Below are 16,607 nucleotides of genomic sequence, written 5' to 3'. Positions count from 1 at the left end.
TTGTTGGTTTGAGTCTGTTATTCCTATATAAAGCGAAGCGATGAATATACAACTACGTATATGCTATTGATGGTACGACCATAACATATCAGTCTGCATTTAGCCGTTGTTTATATTTTGTATACTCCATATTGTTGGTAAGGAACTTGTTACAAATATAAAAATGTACATCAGCTATATCGGTATGAACTTCATCGAACACGGCAAAAGTACTATCATAGGGAGGAGCATAAAAAGCAAACCCAAACAAAGTACCAATACTTACCTCGTCCTATAGTTCAATCCAGCCAAGACAAGGCGCCATCAGCAGGACCGTAAACATCACCATGCTCTGCCACAAGGGCACTTGGTGAGTAATTCCGCCAAGTTTCAACTTCGAGCACTCGCTTGCCAGCCCCTAACCAAGTCTAGTCCGCGGTGTCAAAGTACGAGACTAGGTAGTCTCCGCTCCAGAGCAAGACAGGGGCCAAAACTACCAGGCCACTCAGACGGACTGCCTTTACGAAGCAGGAGTGGGAACTGGAAACTGGAACCTGGAACCCAGAATCTACTGCATGGTACCTCGAAACGGGTTTAGCTGGCTGTGACGAGTTATTCTCCAACGGCTGCGGGCGAGTTCGAAGGATCCACCGAGGTCGATCTGAAGATTACTTGACGAGATTACTCGATGACTCGATGACTCCGTGGAGATGACTCGATGGGTGAGTTCCTGCACCTCCCGCCTGGGGCCGTGGCCAGGATGGCGCCAAAGTCAGCATTTAACCGGTCTCTTGCAATAAACCGTCCGGCGGAATCCTTCTGGACTCGGCATCGGCCCCAGTTTCAGGGATGTCTGGGCAGCATATCCCGCCAAGGTCTGCATCAAGCTGTCAGATCCTTTCGCTGGTGAGTGTCAGACTCAGTCGCCTTGATGAGATCCACATCTCGGATGAGATTTCCAGACAACATAACGTTGATCTTTTCCAATATTGACCCGTCTTGAGATTCCTGGGTTAGACCTTGAAGGGCGAATACTAGCGAGTTCATCCACGAACGAGACTGTCTTGTAACCGAGCCTTGGCCACCGCCAAATATGGACATCAAGTATACTAGCTATGGCAGGTATCTCCGGGCCATATTAAAAACGGTATGTTGTCAAGATAGACTCGATATTGATATCGGCCCTCTCCGAAGCCACCCATGTGGCGTCGTTAGACCGTCGGATAGAGCGGCAATACGAGATGCCACCGGAGTATCCTTTCCAGTTCCCGGTTGTCTAGCCCTCCCCGCTTGAGGATGGAAGACTATATGCTTTGGTTCATCAAGTTTGCTGTCTAGTCCAGTTGTTCATATGCCTCAGTCCATTCTATAGTTGGCCCTCAATGCAAGGCTAGTTAATATTGGTCAGGAACAAATATTATCATTAGAATGAGCGAGAGTCTGATACATGCCCAATGGGTCGACAGTTATTGAAACCCAGACCTAGGTATTGATCTCAGGTCCTGTATTCTGGCACCTCCCAATCCAGAAGGTATTGCTTCCAGACATATCGTCCATTGAACCGCGAAATCTTTTTAGTAACAGGCCGGACGGCTATTCCCTGGCTTTATGTATTATACTATGCAGGTTACTTTGATCGAATCATCATCTAGGTTTATTCTATCCATGATCCGAACTATACAATCATTCAACTCAACAAACCTCAAGCAGAGTATAATAGGGAAACAGGTAGATAAGATACTGGGAGCTCTGAACCTCACCCCCTAGAGACTAAGTTCAGTATCTGCTCGCTTCAGGCACTAGACAATCTCTCATCATTCAGTAAATAGATCATAATCTAATATTTCGAACGTTGAAACTTGCCAGTAAACAGGCTATAGATATAGCCTCGGGCAGTAAAGTCTCCAGGACATGCTAACAGTACGAAGGGCTATCTAGATAATAATGTGTTCAATGCTCACACAAACTACTTGTAGAATACTATAGTAGTTTAATGCTATCTCCCTAATTATATACACGGGCATATCTCTTTCTTTACGGGCGAACACGATTTAATAAAGTAGATAATATCCATTTTCTTCTCTTATTTTTGCAGAATAGCATATCCTGATACTAACGCAGCATCATCATTACTTTAAATAGACTGTCCGGTCTTCCATAGACATAGCATAGTATTTAAAATCTCCCTTTCCCAGTAATCCCCATCGCGTTAGATATAGGTATCGTATTTAAGAAACTACTCTGAGTTTTTAATAGATTTTCCACATCTTTCCAAGGTATCTCTACTCTCTATCTGCAGATCAATTAATGATACCTATCATTCAAGATACTCGTATACGCTAAACGTCTCATCCCCCGCCACTGTAGACACTACCAGCCTAATCTCATTTTTCTTATTTATATATAAATGCGGAGTGTTGAAGTACTGCATTAAACAACTGTAAACATTGCTGTCCAAGAGCTTCATCGTCGACGAAGCTGCTTCTAATATACCTTCCGACACAGTGAATAAGTATGAGAACCAACGCCATCAAACCAAACATCAGTCAGCCAACTGTCCCTCGTTCGATTCCACGGCCTGTATAACCTCGCCACACAGAACCTGTAGGGCCCTCAGCCGAGATAAGATATTTTCGCCAGCACACCGTAGCACATCATTTGTATCATCCACATGAATCGGGCTTGCAGTGTCCATTATACGCAATATTCGAACTTTCGTATGAGCGTCGCGGGCAAAACCTAGGGCTCCGATGTTAGAATAGCACAGGGCCAAAGGTACGCGACCAATGCACAAACCTAGCGCCTTTCTCAAATGCCAGTGCTTCTGGACTTCTTGCATGAGTTGTTTAACTCGTTCAAGCTCAGGCATTGTGTTTGGTGCGATGACGCTGAATCCGGAGGGGCTGAACTGCTTATGTCCTTCTAGTAGCGGGATATTGATTAGAGACGCTTCCTTATGCCGCCTGGGTATATTATACGTACCGTAGAAAAGTTCAGAGCGGAAGAATGCGAAGAACTCATTGTCGATTGCAGTTCCACTATCATCAGTCATCGATGCAGGACCGAGCAGGGCGACAAAATATATAGCAATAGGGAACCGCCAGATGGGGTCGCATTGGCGGACAATCGCTTCAGCAGCCTGCAGGCGAATGCGCACTTCGTTCGATGACAACCGGGGATGTGTATTGGATCTATAGAGGACATCGCGCAGACGGTTAACTTCCCTCACCCAGACTGCCCTGCCCTCCGGAGGCGTCGCTGAGATGTCGCCGAATTCAGGTTGCAACCGGCGTAGTAAACCGTTGTCAAGGATCGTTGCAGCGGATATCCTTTGGCACTTGCCCTCAATCTTTAAGGATCCTTGGGAGAGATATTCTCCAAAGTAATAGTCAGGTCTGTTTCGCAGTGCCAATAAATCTTCCAAATCCCTGCCCTCGGGGTGAGTGTCGGATTCGCGGAAGGCCTCGATCAGATCCAAATCTCGAAGGAAAGTTCCAGGAGGGAACTGCGCTGTGTCTATCACATACAGGTCGATATCATCCAGGCTCGATCTGTCCCGAGAGCCCTGGTGTCTGTAGTAGATGTATTGAATGGCGAATAGGAGCGAGCTCGTCCAAGACACAAAGTTGTCTTCGAACCGACCTTTTGGCCACCATCGAAGATGGAGATTTAGGGTACAAGCTACCCTTACCAGCTCGTCATTATCCAGGTTGGAGAAGATGTCTCTCTTGGAGGAGTCAGTATTGTCGCAGGCAGCCTGTGAGCGGACCCATGTGGCGTCTGTTCGACCGTCTGATAAAGGACTGACAACACGAAAGAGGTAACGAGGAAGGTTGTCAAGTGCCCCTATGTCCAGCAGACTGCCTGGTTGGGGATTGAATAAGAGCTGCTCTGGCTCTTCAGGTTCTTCGCTGAAACCAGTCGTTCTCATGCGCTCAGTTATTGCGTCCATTCTGTGGTTGGCGTTGCGTTTGGGGATTTTGGAAGATAAAAGAGTCTGACTGGAACGGGAAAGTTGCCTGATTATATAGGAGAGCACTGCAAGGCTGACTCGACAACCTTTTAGTTCTTTCATGTTCCAGCGCAGTCTAGATAGCACATCAATCAGCCTTGGGCGGCGCTGCCGTTAAGCGACAGGCTGTTGGCTGTTGGTTGACAATCAGGCTGAGACTTCGGCTGACCACAAGGCTCACAGATTCTCTTCCCAACAGGATGCGGCACAGGGGTCACAGTGACTCAGAATTCCAAAACCATCTGAAAATGGACCTTTGAGGGTATGCATTAGAGACGTGTCTCGAGTGAGTAAATGGCGGTATAACCATGAAGCTTTAAGGGATTTGTCGGCACCAGCACTCACAGAAGAGACGTTAAAGGAGTTGCTATGATGGGATAGTCGCAAGCTCAACGGAGCTGTCGCATATAATGTATCTCAGCCTTGTGCTGGCCTTCGAGGTGCTAAGCCCCAGCCGCATCAGAAAGCCCGCGAGGCGTAGTCGGTGTGTCCAGTATACCCATGGCATAAAGACTCATGACGATCGCATGACGAGTGGCCAGAATCAGCTACATTATGCATGGTTTAGAGCATACAGAATGATCAGTGAACCTTTATTACACGGTGTTTCTGCTGGATAAAGCATATATATACACATATATACTACGGTGCGCAGGGCATGGAACATAATGGGACATCGGCTACATTCGAGTTATCGAAATTTGAACCGTTTCAATTCAGGCTTAGTAATGAGAAGTCTAAGGGTCTAATAAAACCAACGGAAATCTGCGGACGCTGGTCCTTCTTTCAGCATCTCTGTTGGAACATCCATGGCTGTGAGAACAGTGCCCTGCCTCCGGTTCCTCCTTGAATTATCACACATCATCCAAAGGCCGAGAGCAAGCGTGAAAACAACACCAGCTCCCCCGAAGGCGGCTGTAGTAATCAAAGCAGGCAAGTATTTAGGGGAGTCCTGGTCGCGAAAGATGTTGGAGCTCACCAAGCCCATCAGATTAGCCATAGGTACAGCAACACTGGTCAGAACAACCCTCTTCCCTTCACTCGCGATGTTGTTATTGTACCACGCGTCTAGTAAAACAGAAGGGGCCGATGTGCCCCAAGTCATCATGAACGAAGCGAAGTAGGCGACGTTGATATCGCGCTCAACATCAATGGAAACGAAGATAACCATTCCAATAAACGTGAACAGGAACCCAAGTGCCACGAACGGGAATCGCCACCGCGTCCAGTCGCTGCAGAATGCCAGAATCAAGAGCATGACCGCGCCCGATACATTGGGTGCAACTGTGTACAGATTTGTCTTGACCGTGTCGTATCCCAGTCTTTTGATGATAACGGGTAGAAAAAGCTGGACTGACTGAAGGGGCACCCCGAGGCAGATCTGTATGCCGATGATTGCCCAGCTTGTACCGTGTTTGAAGATGCGAAGAGAGTCTCGGATGTTCAAGCGTTCATTGACAACTGCGGAGCTGTCGAGCTGCATCCGCCTAAAGGCCAAGGTTTTCTCGTCGTCCGACAGGAATGTAGCTTCGGTAGACGACCTTGGCAGATACCAGAGCGCGAAAATCGCGAACAGAACAGTCCCGCCGCCCTCGATGAGAAAGAGGTAGCGCCATGACGCCAGGGGGCCAGAGTCGATGCGGAAGACGCCGAAGGCTAGCAGGCCGGAGAATGCAGAGGCAATGCTTTGTGCCGCATAGAAGATTGCAAGGCGGCGCGCGAGCTCTCCCCTACGATAGAATCTAACTGTCCAGTCAGAAATGCCAGCTAGTAAAGGTGGAATGGCGAATTGCATACGTGGTGAGGTAGTAGATGACGAGGGGGAAGAAGGCGCTCTCCGACATCCCCAGGAACCATCTGATCGCCAATAGTCCTCCAAAGTTAAAGACAGCAACAACCAGGACGGTGCATAAGCCGAATGTTAGCATCATGCACGGCAACACGATATTCGGACCGTATTTTTTGCCCAACACAGCGAGGAAAGGCGCAGTCAAGACATAGGGGATGAAGAAGATGCTGAGGATCAGATTATACTGGTTACCCTGCAGCCGGAGCGTATCTGATTATTTCCGTTAATAATTTACTAGTGAATAGGCTGGGCAGTTATTACCTTCCAACCCCGCGGTTTTCGCATTGCCTAGGTTGGATTTGTCGAGACTGTTGAAGAGATACATGACTGCCAGCACTGGGAGGATGCGCAGGTCGAATTTCCACACCAGCGCCCGCTCTGCACGAGAGTCGATGGTATCCCCAAGCGCTGTTTGGATTGCCTCGACAGTTCTATCGCTGTCTGATACACCCTTGGGCGACGATACCTCTGGTGTCTTGACGATACCCATGCTGCTGGCAGTGTTCAGCATGTCAGGCCAGCATGAATTGTAGTGGGTGTAAAGAAGCCCTGCTGCAAGAGAGCATTGCAGCTCATATATGGCACACCTCCCCAGATATGAATAGAGATTAGATCTGTAATTACTCCATTAGTTACTAACAGATTGGGCCAGGAACGATAAGCATTGATAGCACTCGGAGAACCGCCGCACCAGTTAGAGACGTGGACGCTTATCTATCAGTGGAGCACATCCAACGCTCAACGCCCGCGCAGCGGGATTTCTCGGGGCCAAGACATGAGCTGCCATTTTTGAGTTGAAAAGAGCATCTCCTGCGTCGGGAATTGAATTGTTGGAAGCTTTCTAACTAAATATTTTGTTTGGTTTGGATTCCCGCAGTGTATAACCCGGCATTCCCGACATCCCCGAGTTGGATATAAAACGGGCTATTAGGGTTGCTTTCTCCCAAGTACCCCAAGTCTCAATTGCTATGTAAGAAGGTAATGACAGAAATGTAAAACCTTGGATTCCGAGTTGTGAGAATCTGCGAAACGCTTGATCTTTTCTATAAGGTAGGCCGCCTTCTTGCAGCTGCTCCCTTATACTTTCTTTCTGGTTTCGCTCGTACGCCAAAAGGTGCGAATAAGCATCGAGTCCATGTTAGCCACACATTGATGAGAACGTCGACGGCTCGCTTGACGACTCGACAAATCATTATCTGAATCACCATATCGACTCACATACACAGATTCTTGAATCCACCCATAAATGAAGCATACGGGATATTCACAAAGGCAAATCAAATTCTGCCAGAGACTGTCAAGTTACCGCATGGTGCTCTAGGGCACTGGCTGGGAAACAAGGAAGCGAACAAAGTCCTCGTATATTATCATTGAGGTCATTGATGGTTAGTATCTCGAGGCGCCGCCAGGTGCTTATTGCAGCCCTAAAGATTTCCCGTCCGCCAGATCATTGCCTAACTGTAGGTTGAACATGCTGTGGGGCCAACCATGCAGCCAATTGATAGTCTACCTTGTTCTGACCATCGGGAGTCCCCGAAAGATACCATCTGCGAGGACGCTGTTGAGTGGTATTTCCCACAATCTCATGTGTAGCAGGTATGGTCATACAGTTGCTGCCCAACAGTAGGATGTACGTGAAATAATCGATTTCCGGTTTATTATAATGCGACGTGAACTCAAGACTGTCCCATTTGGTACATAAGAATAAAGCCAAAAAGAGGGAAAGGAGACGAAGTGTATCTATCTCCTCAAACACTGTAATATACTGAGGGAGAAACAGAATCAAGTGACCACCCTCTGGCCACTCAGATAACTTCAGACACTCCGGCCGTTAACCCATGCATCTAATCCTCACAAACAAGCTACTCCTTACCGCAGCTAGGGTAGTGCCCACAGCCCCAGAAAAACAGCACCTATGGTTCTTTCCATCCTGATCCATGTGAAAAAGAAGTAACAGTTACAAATCACCAAGCATCGGGACACTGCCACGGTCTCTAGCTAACTGATCTAGCAAAAGTGATCGCCTTTCTGTGAGGAGGTAAGCCTATGTTAGCTTCAAAGAACTGACATACGAGCAAGGGCAGGCTCATGGGCGGGTAAACATACCGTGGTGCGACCAATGTTGAGATCATTGCTGCTCTCATACCCGGCATTGTCGTTCTTGCATTGCTCGTCAAGGAAACCACCCGCACCCAGCGCTCCACGCACCAGGCTGCCGGTGATAACACTCCCTGAGCCGTGCGACTTGTAATCACAGGCAAAGAGGGTGACGCTCTCACCGTCATACTAATAGTAGATTAGTTCCTGCTGGAACAAATATAGCTGCAAGGACGGGGTTAAGATGAATATATTCCAAAGCTGCTGGCACGTACCGAGAGTTTGTCGTGGAATTTGCCATCAGCTGCCACTTGACCATCTGCTCCGGCCTCAACCCATTTAGCAAATTTCTCCACTGTCGATTCTAGGTCGGCGTGATGGAGAAAGATGTCACTGCCGCCAATGCCGCAGGTAGGGCTATCGAATATATCATCGCGGCGGACAATGGTAGCGCCTGAGACACAAGCCAGCTGAGCAGCTGCAAATAATAGTGCAGCGATTCTCATTGTGATGTGGAATGAAGGTCGATGTAAGAGGGATTGCAATGCGTCTGTAGTAAAGGAGTTCTGAGACTGAAGATGCTGGCTAGTTATGGACGGTAAGGACGGTGGAAGAGGGCACCTTTATATACCCACACGAGCCTGACAGATTACATAACTATAGAGGCAGGAGAATTTTACTTTCATGTTTCTCTGGCGGCGCCATTGAGATCTGCACCGACATCTCACCTCAGATGTCAACCGAGAATGGCATTGATGCTCTATAAACGGACCCGGGGCGCAGTCAAGTCACGGCAGCTGAATATCTGTCATTGTGATCAGCACAACAGCCTCAACATTTGGCCGAACTTGGCAAGATTTCCCTGAGGGCTGCTGTGCTGTCAGCGGGTGGATAATGCTGGTGCAGACGAGCGGATCTAGGTCTACCATCAAGGCCCTGCGATTGCATCAAAAGTGCTGAAGATCTTTCAGCCGCTTGGTTTGAGTTCCAGCTGCGGTTGACGATCCTGCTGAGAAACATCTAGCCTTGTCACTGGGAAAGGTGCAGCGTTGCATTCTCAAGCTAATGAGCATGATCAAGCTCATGTGTTATGACTGACTTATGATCGAGAGAGTTAGCACCGGCTGGTGAGCTCAATTATAGCTTTGATCTTTTTCAAGCAACGGGTTCTATGGGTGGGCACCAAGAGCAGACCCTACGTCAATTGTTCAAGCCCTTTCTGGGTCCAATGCTCTACAATATCCTTATTGCAGATCTTATCAGAGGGCCCACCTAAGCGAACAGGCCAATCAGCCTAAAGCCTTCCAACAAGCTTCAATGTCAGCTTGAACGAGTCGACCAATCAACCCAACCGAGCGCTGACCAGTCTCGTGGAGTTAGATCGCCCTAGCGGAGTAGCTCGCTGCTAGATACGGGCCTTTTCCGGCACTCGGCCATAAGCTGACAGACCCGTCTATGAATGAATCGATCAATCAATCAATCAATTGAGCCTTGCCAAATAGGCGGTCTCAACTCCAGCCGAGGAAGCTTCAATCTTGCATGGAATTAAAACGTGGGCTGGTTTACGCCGCGATTGCAGGGCCAATGAGGAATATGAATTGCCAATGGAATAAACCAATACTGCAAATTTTTGGATAAATGTAAAAGTCTACGATCGGCTAGGGAACATGCATGCCCGAGGAATACAGAGTTCCCAAGGATCGCATAATCCCGAGTTGCTCATTCATCGAGTTCAAGATCTCGTTTGCCGCGCTTCTCTGCCAGTCTAAAGACAGAGGAGATGCGGCAATCAATCGTAGCGGCCACTGAACCACCGGCCACAGTACACGGATTGCGTCCGGCCAGTCGACAAGCCGAGACAAGTTCTTGACGTGCCCTGGTCCCTTGAGTGGATCGAATATGGTAAGAAAGTCGATATCGAGCACCGTAATCATGACGATCAAGACTTTGTTCGCAACAGATCGAAATTCTTCAACGCAGCGATCTTGATATTGGGCGAAGAGAATTCGCTGCTGAGGCGTACAAGAAGCTGCTCTGGATGCGTGCAGCAGGAATTCCTTGGCATTGCACGAGAGTTGCATCCTGCAGTTGCTTTGGTAGGTATAGACGCCGACATAACGCAAGTTTATGCGAGACGGGGCCGTGTAAGGTGTCAATGGCGGGTCTATAACACAATCCGTGATAGGCCTCTCATGCGATAAAGGATACGCTGCTTTCTCCACTCCGTCAATATCTCGCAGGATTAACGCTGAACTCGATAGCAGCTTGTCAAGATCGCCTGCGCTGATCAGTCGTCGAATACGGCTGCAAATATGGCTGCAGTGGTAGGCGAAAATGCTGGCTCGAACTACTGTATGTTCGGATCGGTCACAATGGGCGTAGACCTCACGAATCCATATGCAGCTCTCTTTGGGACACTCCTGGCCAGTTAAAAGGGCTTGGATTTGCTAACACAGCTGTCATTAGCAGAATCAAGGAAACCTGGAATGACTAGACTCACCACAGTATTATAGACAATCCAGAACACATTCCGCCCATCGCGCCTAGCAAAACGCTCTGTACCACCCAGGCGAATCAACTCGGTCAGCGCGCGGCTATGGATATCCCACCCTGAATATTCGGCCGCAGCATTGACGCCTTCTCGTGCACCCAAGAGGAGCTTCATGCACACGTGTCAGTAAACTCAATCCGGATAATCTCTTGGCTTGCATGTCTTACCTCGTACAGGCTCAATAGCCAGACTCCTAATAGGGTATCGTCGCTCTTGCGTTGTTGAGGGCCACGCACGGCCGAATGTATGGCCGCGAGGGCGGCGCCATACGCCCTTGATCGGTTGATGGCAGTGTCGATCGACCGGTTTGCATTGGCCATATAAGCAAACCCAACGGCGTTGCAGACTCGGTAAAGAGCAGATCTTTCGTCCGCTTTTGAGATCACACAGGGGATGGCGTTGTATACGCTCGTGGCCATGTCAAATAAGAACTTATTCATGACGAAAGGCAGGCAGTGGTCATTCCAATATTCTGCCAAAGGGTACTGCAGTGGGAATCCTTGGGCCCGCTTGCCAATGTGTGTACATCGACGTGCCACCGCCGTGGAAGGCAGGCTTTCAGTCAAAGGTTGCCGACATGGGTGACAGCTACGAATCGGCAGTTGAGTAGGAGCAATATTGTCGTGTGTCAATCCGACGACACCAGAATGCTGATGCTCTCCAAGCTCAGCCGACACATATCGAAAATTCCCTCCAAATCCATCACATTTTCGACCTGTTGAGACGCATCGTCGACAATGTGGCTTCTCTTCGTCACACTTGACTCTTCTGATTCTGTGGCGAGGTTAGCCTGGGATTTTCTGATCACCGGCACATGGAGCACAGATTCTACCTGCAAGTTATGCACCCGCTCTTACTCTTCGGAGCCCACTTCTTCCTCCGTGGAGCAGGCTTTTGGGATTTCTCTCGCGGAATGCGTGTTTCCATTTTTCCAGCTGTTTAAGTAATTCAAAGCACTGACCTGTTGTTACTGCTCGGACAGGTTTTCTGGTCACAGGTCATGCACTGGTTGAACTCAAAGGCAGCCTGCGAAGAGGCTGTCATCGAGCTCAGCTGAACTTCTGATGTGATTTATCCGCAGCAGCCCCGCGTGCTTATTGGGGACTCCACTGCGCCCTGGTATGAACGAATCATCGGCAGATCAGGGATCCGGCTAAAGGGAAATACGAATGGTCTGGCATTTTGTGGATTCAGCCCCTGAATGCCGGGACCGAACCAGATAACGAACCCTTCACCACGGACTGCCCGTATATATCCTTGTTGATGTTCGGATGCTGTGGGGCGACAAGCACTTTAAGTAGCCAAGAGAGCATTGTAATGCTTGGTACCTGCAGGACAATGGCACAGAGCTGTCACGACCGCAAAGGCCGTGCCATCACCCCATGAGGCCTCTGGATCTCAATCCTTCACGCCTTGGCAAGTATTGCTTCTTCCTGGACTTGACTCCGGTGGGTTGAGAATAAATAATATTTACTCTCTGGAAGCCAGTCAGGGGCATCTTTCACTTTTAGCACAGAGGTAAAACTTACCATATCTCTTTTAACAGCAGAAGGTATCAAGAGTTGGTTGGAAAGATGGGCAAGTGTAACCGGCTTCCTTATCGCCAGTATGGAAAAGAACAATGCTTCTAGTATCCGTAGTGCGACGGAGTATTCCTAATGCCATGCTAGCATAATTATAATAATGAATACACGACGATTAATAGATAGCCGGCTGCTCAATTGTACGTAACGTTGGCCTCTTCTATCACTTTAGAGGGCTGTGCTCACTGAGCTCAATGGTCGGTCCCGCGTGTTATTTTTGCTTGAAATAAAAAGTTGAAAAAAAAAAAAAAAAAATGAAAATTCGAAACTATATTAGACGTCAATCCACGCACGGACTGTTCGCTTGTCTCCATCTATGCCCGTGACAATATAGCAGCCAGAGTCCCGGTGAAATCAGGATCCATAACCCAGACACAACCACAGAAGACCACCCAAACCCTAAATAATCAACCATAGGTACAGCAGCAGCAGCGGCGGCAGCCCCACACAGATTCTTGAAGGCGTTGGCCGCGGCTAAAACGGAGCCTGGCTGGTTTATATGAAGATCAACCATCAGTGTGGAGATAATACTATTCACCCCGGCCGTACCGTTTCCCAGGAAGAACAGCAGGACCAACGGCCCGGACAGATGGATGGGGTAGTTCATGGTCCACCCATAGGCTACCATGATGACGGAGGAGAGATATAAAAACGGCAAGAGTAGCTCCAACCGAGCCTTTTCCACTGGAATCAACTGCAGCTGTTGCGGGAATTGACGGTTGGGCTCTGTCAAGATACCCACCCGGCTCGCATGGCGTTTAAAGTTCCAATCAACGAGACTGCCCGCGGTCCACCGTGTTGTTAAACTGCCTACCGCATACGGAATATAGCAGAGCCCGACCTGGAGGGGGTTGAACTCGTACTTTCTCTCCATCATGGTTGGAATTGTTGCCAAAACAATGGTAACTCCAGAGGCGAAAAGAGCGCTGCAGGTGGCGAGAAGCAATATATGCCTGTCCCAGAGAATCCTTAATGTATTCCATACGCTCGGGCGGCGTTTGAAGGTTGCCTGCGTCTCATGGTTAATCGGCCTGCCATCCTTGGGCCGAAGTAGCTCAGAAATGTTCCTATTCCACCGCTGGGGAGGTATACTACCATCTCCAACAATGCTCCGGCAGGTCTCCGGGAACAACGACACTACAATGAGGAATGGCACGCTGGTAATGACAACGAGGAACCAGAAGATGCTCCTCCAGCCCCAGAACTGAGTCAGAATACCGCCGATGATAGGCCCAATCGCCATCCCAGCATTCAGCCCTAGAGACGAATAAACCATATATTTGCCCCGTTCGCCTCGAGTAACGAGATCGGTAATTGCTGCTCCAGATACAATGGTCACACTACTAGAGCCAAAACTCTGCAAGCAGCGCAGCAGCAGAAGTGCCACGAAATTGGTCTGGAGCGCGAGGCCGATATTACTCCCCAAGAAAACCAACAGACACCACAGAAAAATGGGCCTGCGCCCTTTCTTGTCAGAAGCGGAGGCTGTCAATAATGGCGCCAGTGCTTGAATGAGCTGTCCGAATTAGCGATGAACATCTATTGTCAGGGGCCGGCTTACCTATACCTTGTACGACGTTAGGGTCAAGTTGATGTCGCTGTGAGAGACGCCCAGGGCCTCTGCCAGTGGACCTAGGGCCGGAAAGTACACGGTACTAGCCACGGGGCCCAGGAAGGTCATGCTGGTGCATGTGAGGATGCAGCAAATCTTCCTCCTCTCAGAGAAAATGGTATGCGCTTTCAATGGAGGCTCCTCCACCGCAGTGCTGTGGCTTCCCTTCGTATCAGCCCCAGCCGACATCGTTCAATCGCAGTTGAGTAAGAGGAAATAGAGTGCAACTTCTGATGATCGCGTGCCCGGATACCAAACGCAGTCTTATAGTCCCCCCCCCTTTTCTACCTTGTTTATCCCGATGCCAGGTAATCCCTGCTCCATCGACGACCCCATAAGGCACCAGGAAAGCAAAAATCCTCCCCAGTTACAGATAGGTCAATGCAAGGGCGCTGGAATTGTTCGTGACGCCAATGGGAATGATCGATGTCATTGGTGGTCTGCATGAAACCTTTGTCCAATCGAGTGGAAGATGGCGAGAAACCAGGGCTGTCTATCACTGGAGCGAGATCCGAAACATTCCTTGTCGGGATAGCCCTTGCGTGCCCTAAATCGATATGCGATGGATATCGCCGGATCCCTAGTGTCCGCCAATAATTTGGTGGGGGAGTAATGATCGCCGGGGCAGCCATATACAAGTCGCAAAATTCACCTAAATTGAGAATCATAAGGCAGTAAAAAGTTCCGGGATACTATTCTAGAAATTACGGAGTACTGGTCATTATCCGCCACTTCATGCACGGATTTCGGCAAATAGAATACTTTTATTATTTCCCAATATCCAAATCCTTCCCAGCAATCCAGATCCTTTCTATCTCCCGAGTTGCTTGGATATTCTCTAATGGATTGCCCCTGACCAAGACAAGATCTGCTCTGCGGCCAACTTCAATCACTCCCCGGTCATGGAGTCTGAAGTAACTAGCCGGTAGCTCCGTGGCTGCGCGGAGGGCATCAGAATTTGACAGTCCACAATTAACAAGAAGCTCCAACTCCTCATGTAAAGCAACACCATGAGCCACATTCGCTGGGACGCCTGGGGCGCTGTTCGCATCCGTGCCAGCCAGAATTGGCACACCGGCACGGTACAAAGCAGCAACGGTATCATGGGCATACTCATATTTCCCTCGTATACGTGAAACGCCCTTCATCATGGTCAAAGTCGGGATCGAGAGCCGGCCTTCCTGGACCATTTTCTGCACCTCTGCATCACTCATCAGCCCGTCCAGCGGAGCATGGGTTATGACATCGACATTCGCAGCCTGCGCCATGCGAGTCGCTTCCAGACTCACGGCATGGGCAATAGCAAGCCTATTGCGACAATGGGCCGCTATAACCAATGCGTCGAGGCACTCTTGAGTGGGCCCGGGCACGTCCGCGACGATCTTGATGTAGTCTGCACCCTCCGCGATTTGCCTCTCGACAAATTCTTCTGCTTCGACAAGAGTCGATACAAGTGCGTCTTGGGGCATGGTTGGTATGCGGCTGTGTGTGCTGCCTGGGGCTGTAGCAGCGAGGCCACAGCCGCGAATATCGGTAACCCCCTTTTGGTTGCGGAGGGAGTTGAGTAGTTCGGCTGGCCAGGTGGCCATGTCAAACGCAGTCGTGACGCCATATTTGGCCATTTTTGCGAGGTCGTCGCGGCTGGTGAGATGAACGTGGGCATCGATCAAGCCAGGGAGGAGTATCAGCCCCCCAGCATCGATGGTTTCATCGGGGGTTGTGTCAGGGCGTCCGATTACATCGCCATTGATGATGAGTATGCTGGGATCTTGAATCGTCTTGCCATCGAAGATCCGCACGTTGGTAATGGCAGTGATTGTGGTAGAGTCAGTCGACATGACGGATATTGTGTGTGGGGTTGATGAAGTGCAAGTTTGAAAAGTGCATAATTTATACTTCCGTCGGAACTTGTCGGATTCGCTCGGCGTTACTAATCCCGTATGGTAATTATGGTAATTGTGCTGTACCAGTGCACACGTGTCCCTGCACTTCTGCCTGTTTATCTGATGCTCTGACTGACACATATGCACCTTTTACCTGCATGCCAACCTGCAACAATGAATTCTGCAAAGGACCAAGTGCTGGACTCGCCAGAGCTCCTAGAGATGATCCTGGTGCAGATGGACATGCGCTCGCTTCTCACATCCGCCCAACGGGTCTGTCACCGTTGGGTCAACCTGATCAACAAATCGCCGTCAATCCAGAAAGCTCTTTTCTTCACTCCGATCAAAGACTCTGAATGGGGAACAGATCAAAAGACTCCAAACCCGCTACTGAAGGAGGCTTTTCCTTCCATCTTCCCTGCCAAGGGAAGACAACAGCGCTTCGAGTTCGACTTTTCCGACATGGCCATCACCAAAGACGCCTCAGCCAGGGCTCGATTTGTAAGAAAGGACGCAAGCTGGCGCAGGATGCTAGTCCAACAACCTCCCATTCGGAACATTGGACTGTTTCATATCAGTCACGCAATGGGCGGCGATGGTGCTTCAACCTCTAGTATCCCGGTGAGTTGCAACTCAGTCATTTGGATGCTCTATAGCTAATACGCAATATACAGCCCGATGGGAAGATGCAAGAATCAGGATATGACGGTATCCGGATGGAAAGGCTCTTTGAACTGTTGCTTTTCTGTAATCGAGTCGAATTCGCATTTAACACCCGATCTCGGGTTTACTGGTCCTGTGAAGAGCCTATCTCATTTGACGCCAGCTCAAACAGGAACAACGAACTGTTCTATCGCATGTTGAGCAAATTTGACTTGGTGCTTTATACACGCGAGGTGGTGCAGTGCTGTCCGAGGCAGACAGACCCAAGCGCCGAGGAGCTTACCAGGAGGGAGATTATCGCAGCATATAAAGAACATGGCCTGGATGCCGGTGCCAAAAGCAAGGATATTGAAAGAGTCGTCGTCTAAAGAATAGTTT

At 49.3% G+C, this 16,607-nt stretch overlaps 8 protein-coding genes across 8 annotated transcripts; 1 reads left to right on the top strand and 7 right to left on the bottom strand.

The window, feature by feature from the left end:
* Positions 1 to 2,521: 2,521 nt before the first annotated feature.
* On the bottom strand, positions 2,522 to 3,931 carry APUU_40137S (uncharacterized protein; the record flags this gene model as incomplete). The annotated part of the gene is made up of 3 exons (XM_041703176.1): positions 2,522 to 2,718; positions 2,776 to 2,901; positions 2,962 to 3,931. 3 exons carry the CDS (start codon positions 3,929 to 3,931, stop codon positions 2,522 to 2,524), a joined length of 1,293 nt encoding a protein of 430 aa, XP_041555887.1.
* An 805-nt stretch (positions 3,932 to 4,736) lies between these two features.
* Positions 4,737 to 6,351, bottom strand: APUU_40136S (putative MFS transporter; the record flags this gene model as incomplete). Its single annotated transcript, XM_041703175.1, has 3 exons — positions 4,737 to 5,733; positions 5,789 to 6,050; positions 6,102 to 6,351. The coding sequence occupies 3 exons, from the start codon at positions 6,349 to 6,351 to the stop codon at positions 4,737 to 4,739; spliced, it is 1,509 nt and encodes a 502-aa protein (XP_041555886.1).
* A 1,446-nt stretch (positions 6,352 to 7,797) lies between these two features.
* On the bottom strand, positions 7,798 to 8,443 carry APUU_40135S (uncharacterized protein; the record flags this gene model as incomplete). The annotated part of the gene is made up of 3 exons (XM_041703173.1): positions 7,798 to 7,884; positions 7,947 to 8,126; positions 8,213 to 8,443. The coding sequence occupies 3 exons, from the start codon at positions 8,441 to 8,443 to the stop codon at positions 7,798 to 7,800; spliced, it is 498 nt and encodes a 165-aa protein (XP_041555885.1).
* Positions 8,444 to 9,595: 1,152 nt separating this feature from the next.
* Positions 9,596 to 10,928, bottom strand: APUU_40134S (uncharacterized protein; the record flags this gene model as incomplete). The annotated part of the gene is made up of 3 exons (XM_041703172.1): positions 9,596 to 10,384; positions 10,438 to 10,596; positions 10,656 to 10,928. 3 exons carry the CDS (start codon positions 10,926 to 10,928, stop codon positions 9,596 to 9,598), a joined length of 1,221 nt encoding a protein of 406 aa, XP_041555884.1.
* A 188-nt stretch (positions 10,929 to 11,116) lies between these two features.
* On the bottom strand, positions 11,117 to 11,415 carry APUU_40133S (uncharacterized protein; the record flags this gene model as incomplete). Its single annotated transcript, XM_041703171.1, has 2 exons — positions 11,117 to 11,262; positions 11,346 to 11,415. The coding sequence occupies 2 exons, from the start codon at positions 11,413 to 11,415 to the stop codon at positions 11,117 to 11,119; spliced, it is 216 nt and encodes a 71-aa protein (XP_041555883.1).
* Positions 11,416 to 12,186: 771 nt separating this feature from the next.
* Positions 12,187 to 13,872, bottom strand: APUU_40132S (uncharacterized protein; the record flags this gene model as incomplete). Its single annotated transcript, XM_041703170.1, has 3 exons — positions 12,187 to 12,231; positions 12,493 to 13,587; positions 13,639 to 13,872. The coding sequence occupies 3 exons, from the start codon at positions 13,870 to 13,872 to the stop codon at positions 12,187 to 12,189; spliced, it is 1,374 nt and encodes a 457-aa protein (XP_041555882.1).
* A 578-nt stretch (positions 13,873 to 14,450) lies between these two features.
* Positions 14,451 to 15,521, bottom strand: APUU_40131S (amidohydrolase family protein; the record flags this gene model as incomplete). The annotated part of the gene is made up of 1 exon (XM_041703169.1): positions 14,451 to 15,521. The coding sequence occupies one exon, from the start codon at positions 15,519 to 15,521 to the stop codon at positions 14,451 to 14,453; it is 1,071 nt and encodes a 356-aa protein (XP_041555881.1).
* Positions 15,522 to 15,707: 186 nt separating this feature from the next.
* Positions 15,708 to 16,597, top strand: APUU_40130A (uncharacterized protein; the record flags this gene model as incomplete). Its single annotated transcript, XM_041703168.1, has 2 exons — positions 15,708 to 16,187; positions 16,241 to 16,597. The coding sequence occupies 2 exons, from the start codon at positions 15,708 to 15,710 to the stop codon at positions 16,595 to 16,597; spliced, it is 837 nt and encodes a 278-aa protein (XP_041555880.1).
* Between the last annotated feature and the right edge of the window lie 10 nt (positions 16,598 to 16,607).

Source organism: Aspergillus puulaauensis, chromosome 4 (genome assembly GCF_016861865.1).
Source record: "Aspergillus puulaauensis MK2 DNA, chromosome 4, nearly complete sequence".
NCBI lineage: Eukaryota > Fungi > Ascomycota > Eurotiomycetes > Eurotiales > Aspergillaceae > Aspergillus > Aspergillus puulaauensis.
Note: the sequence above shows the minus strand (reverse complement) of the source record. Positions and strands in the feature narration are given on the sequence as shown.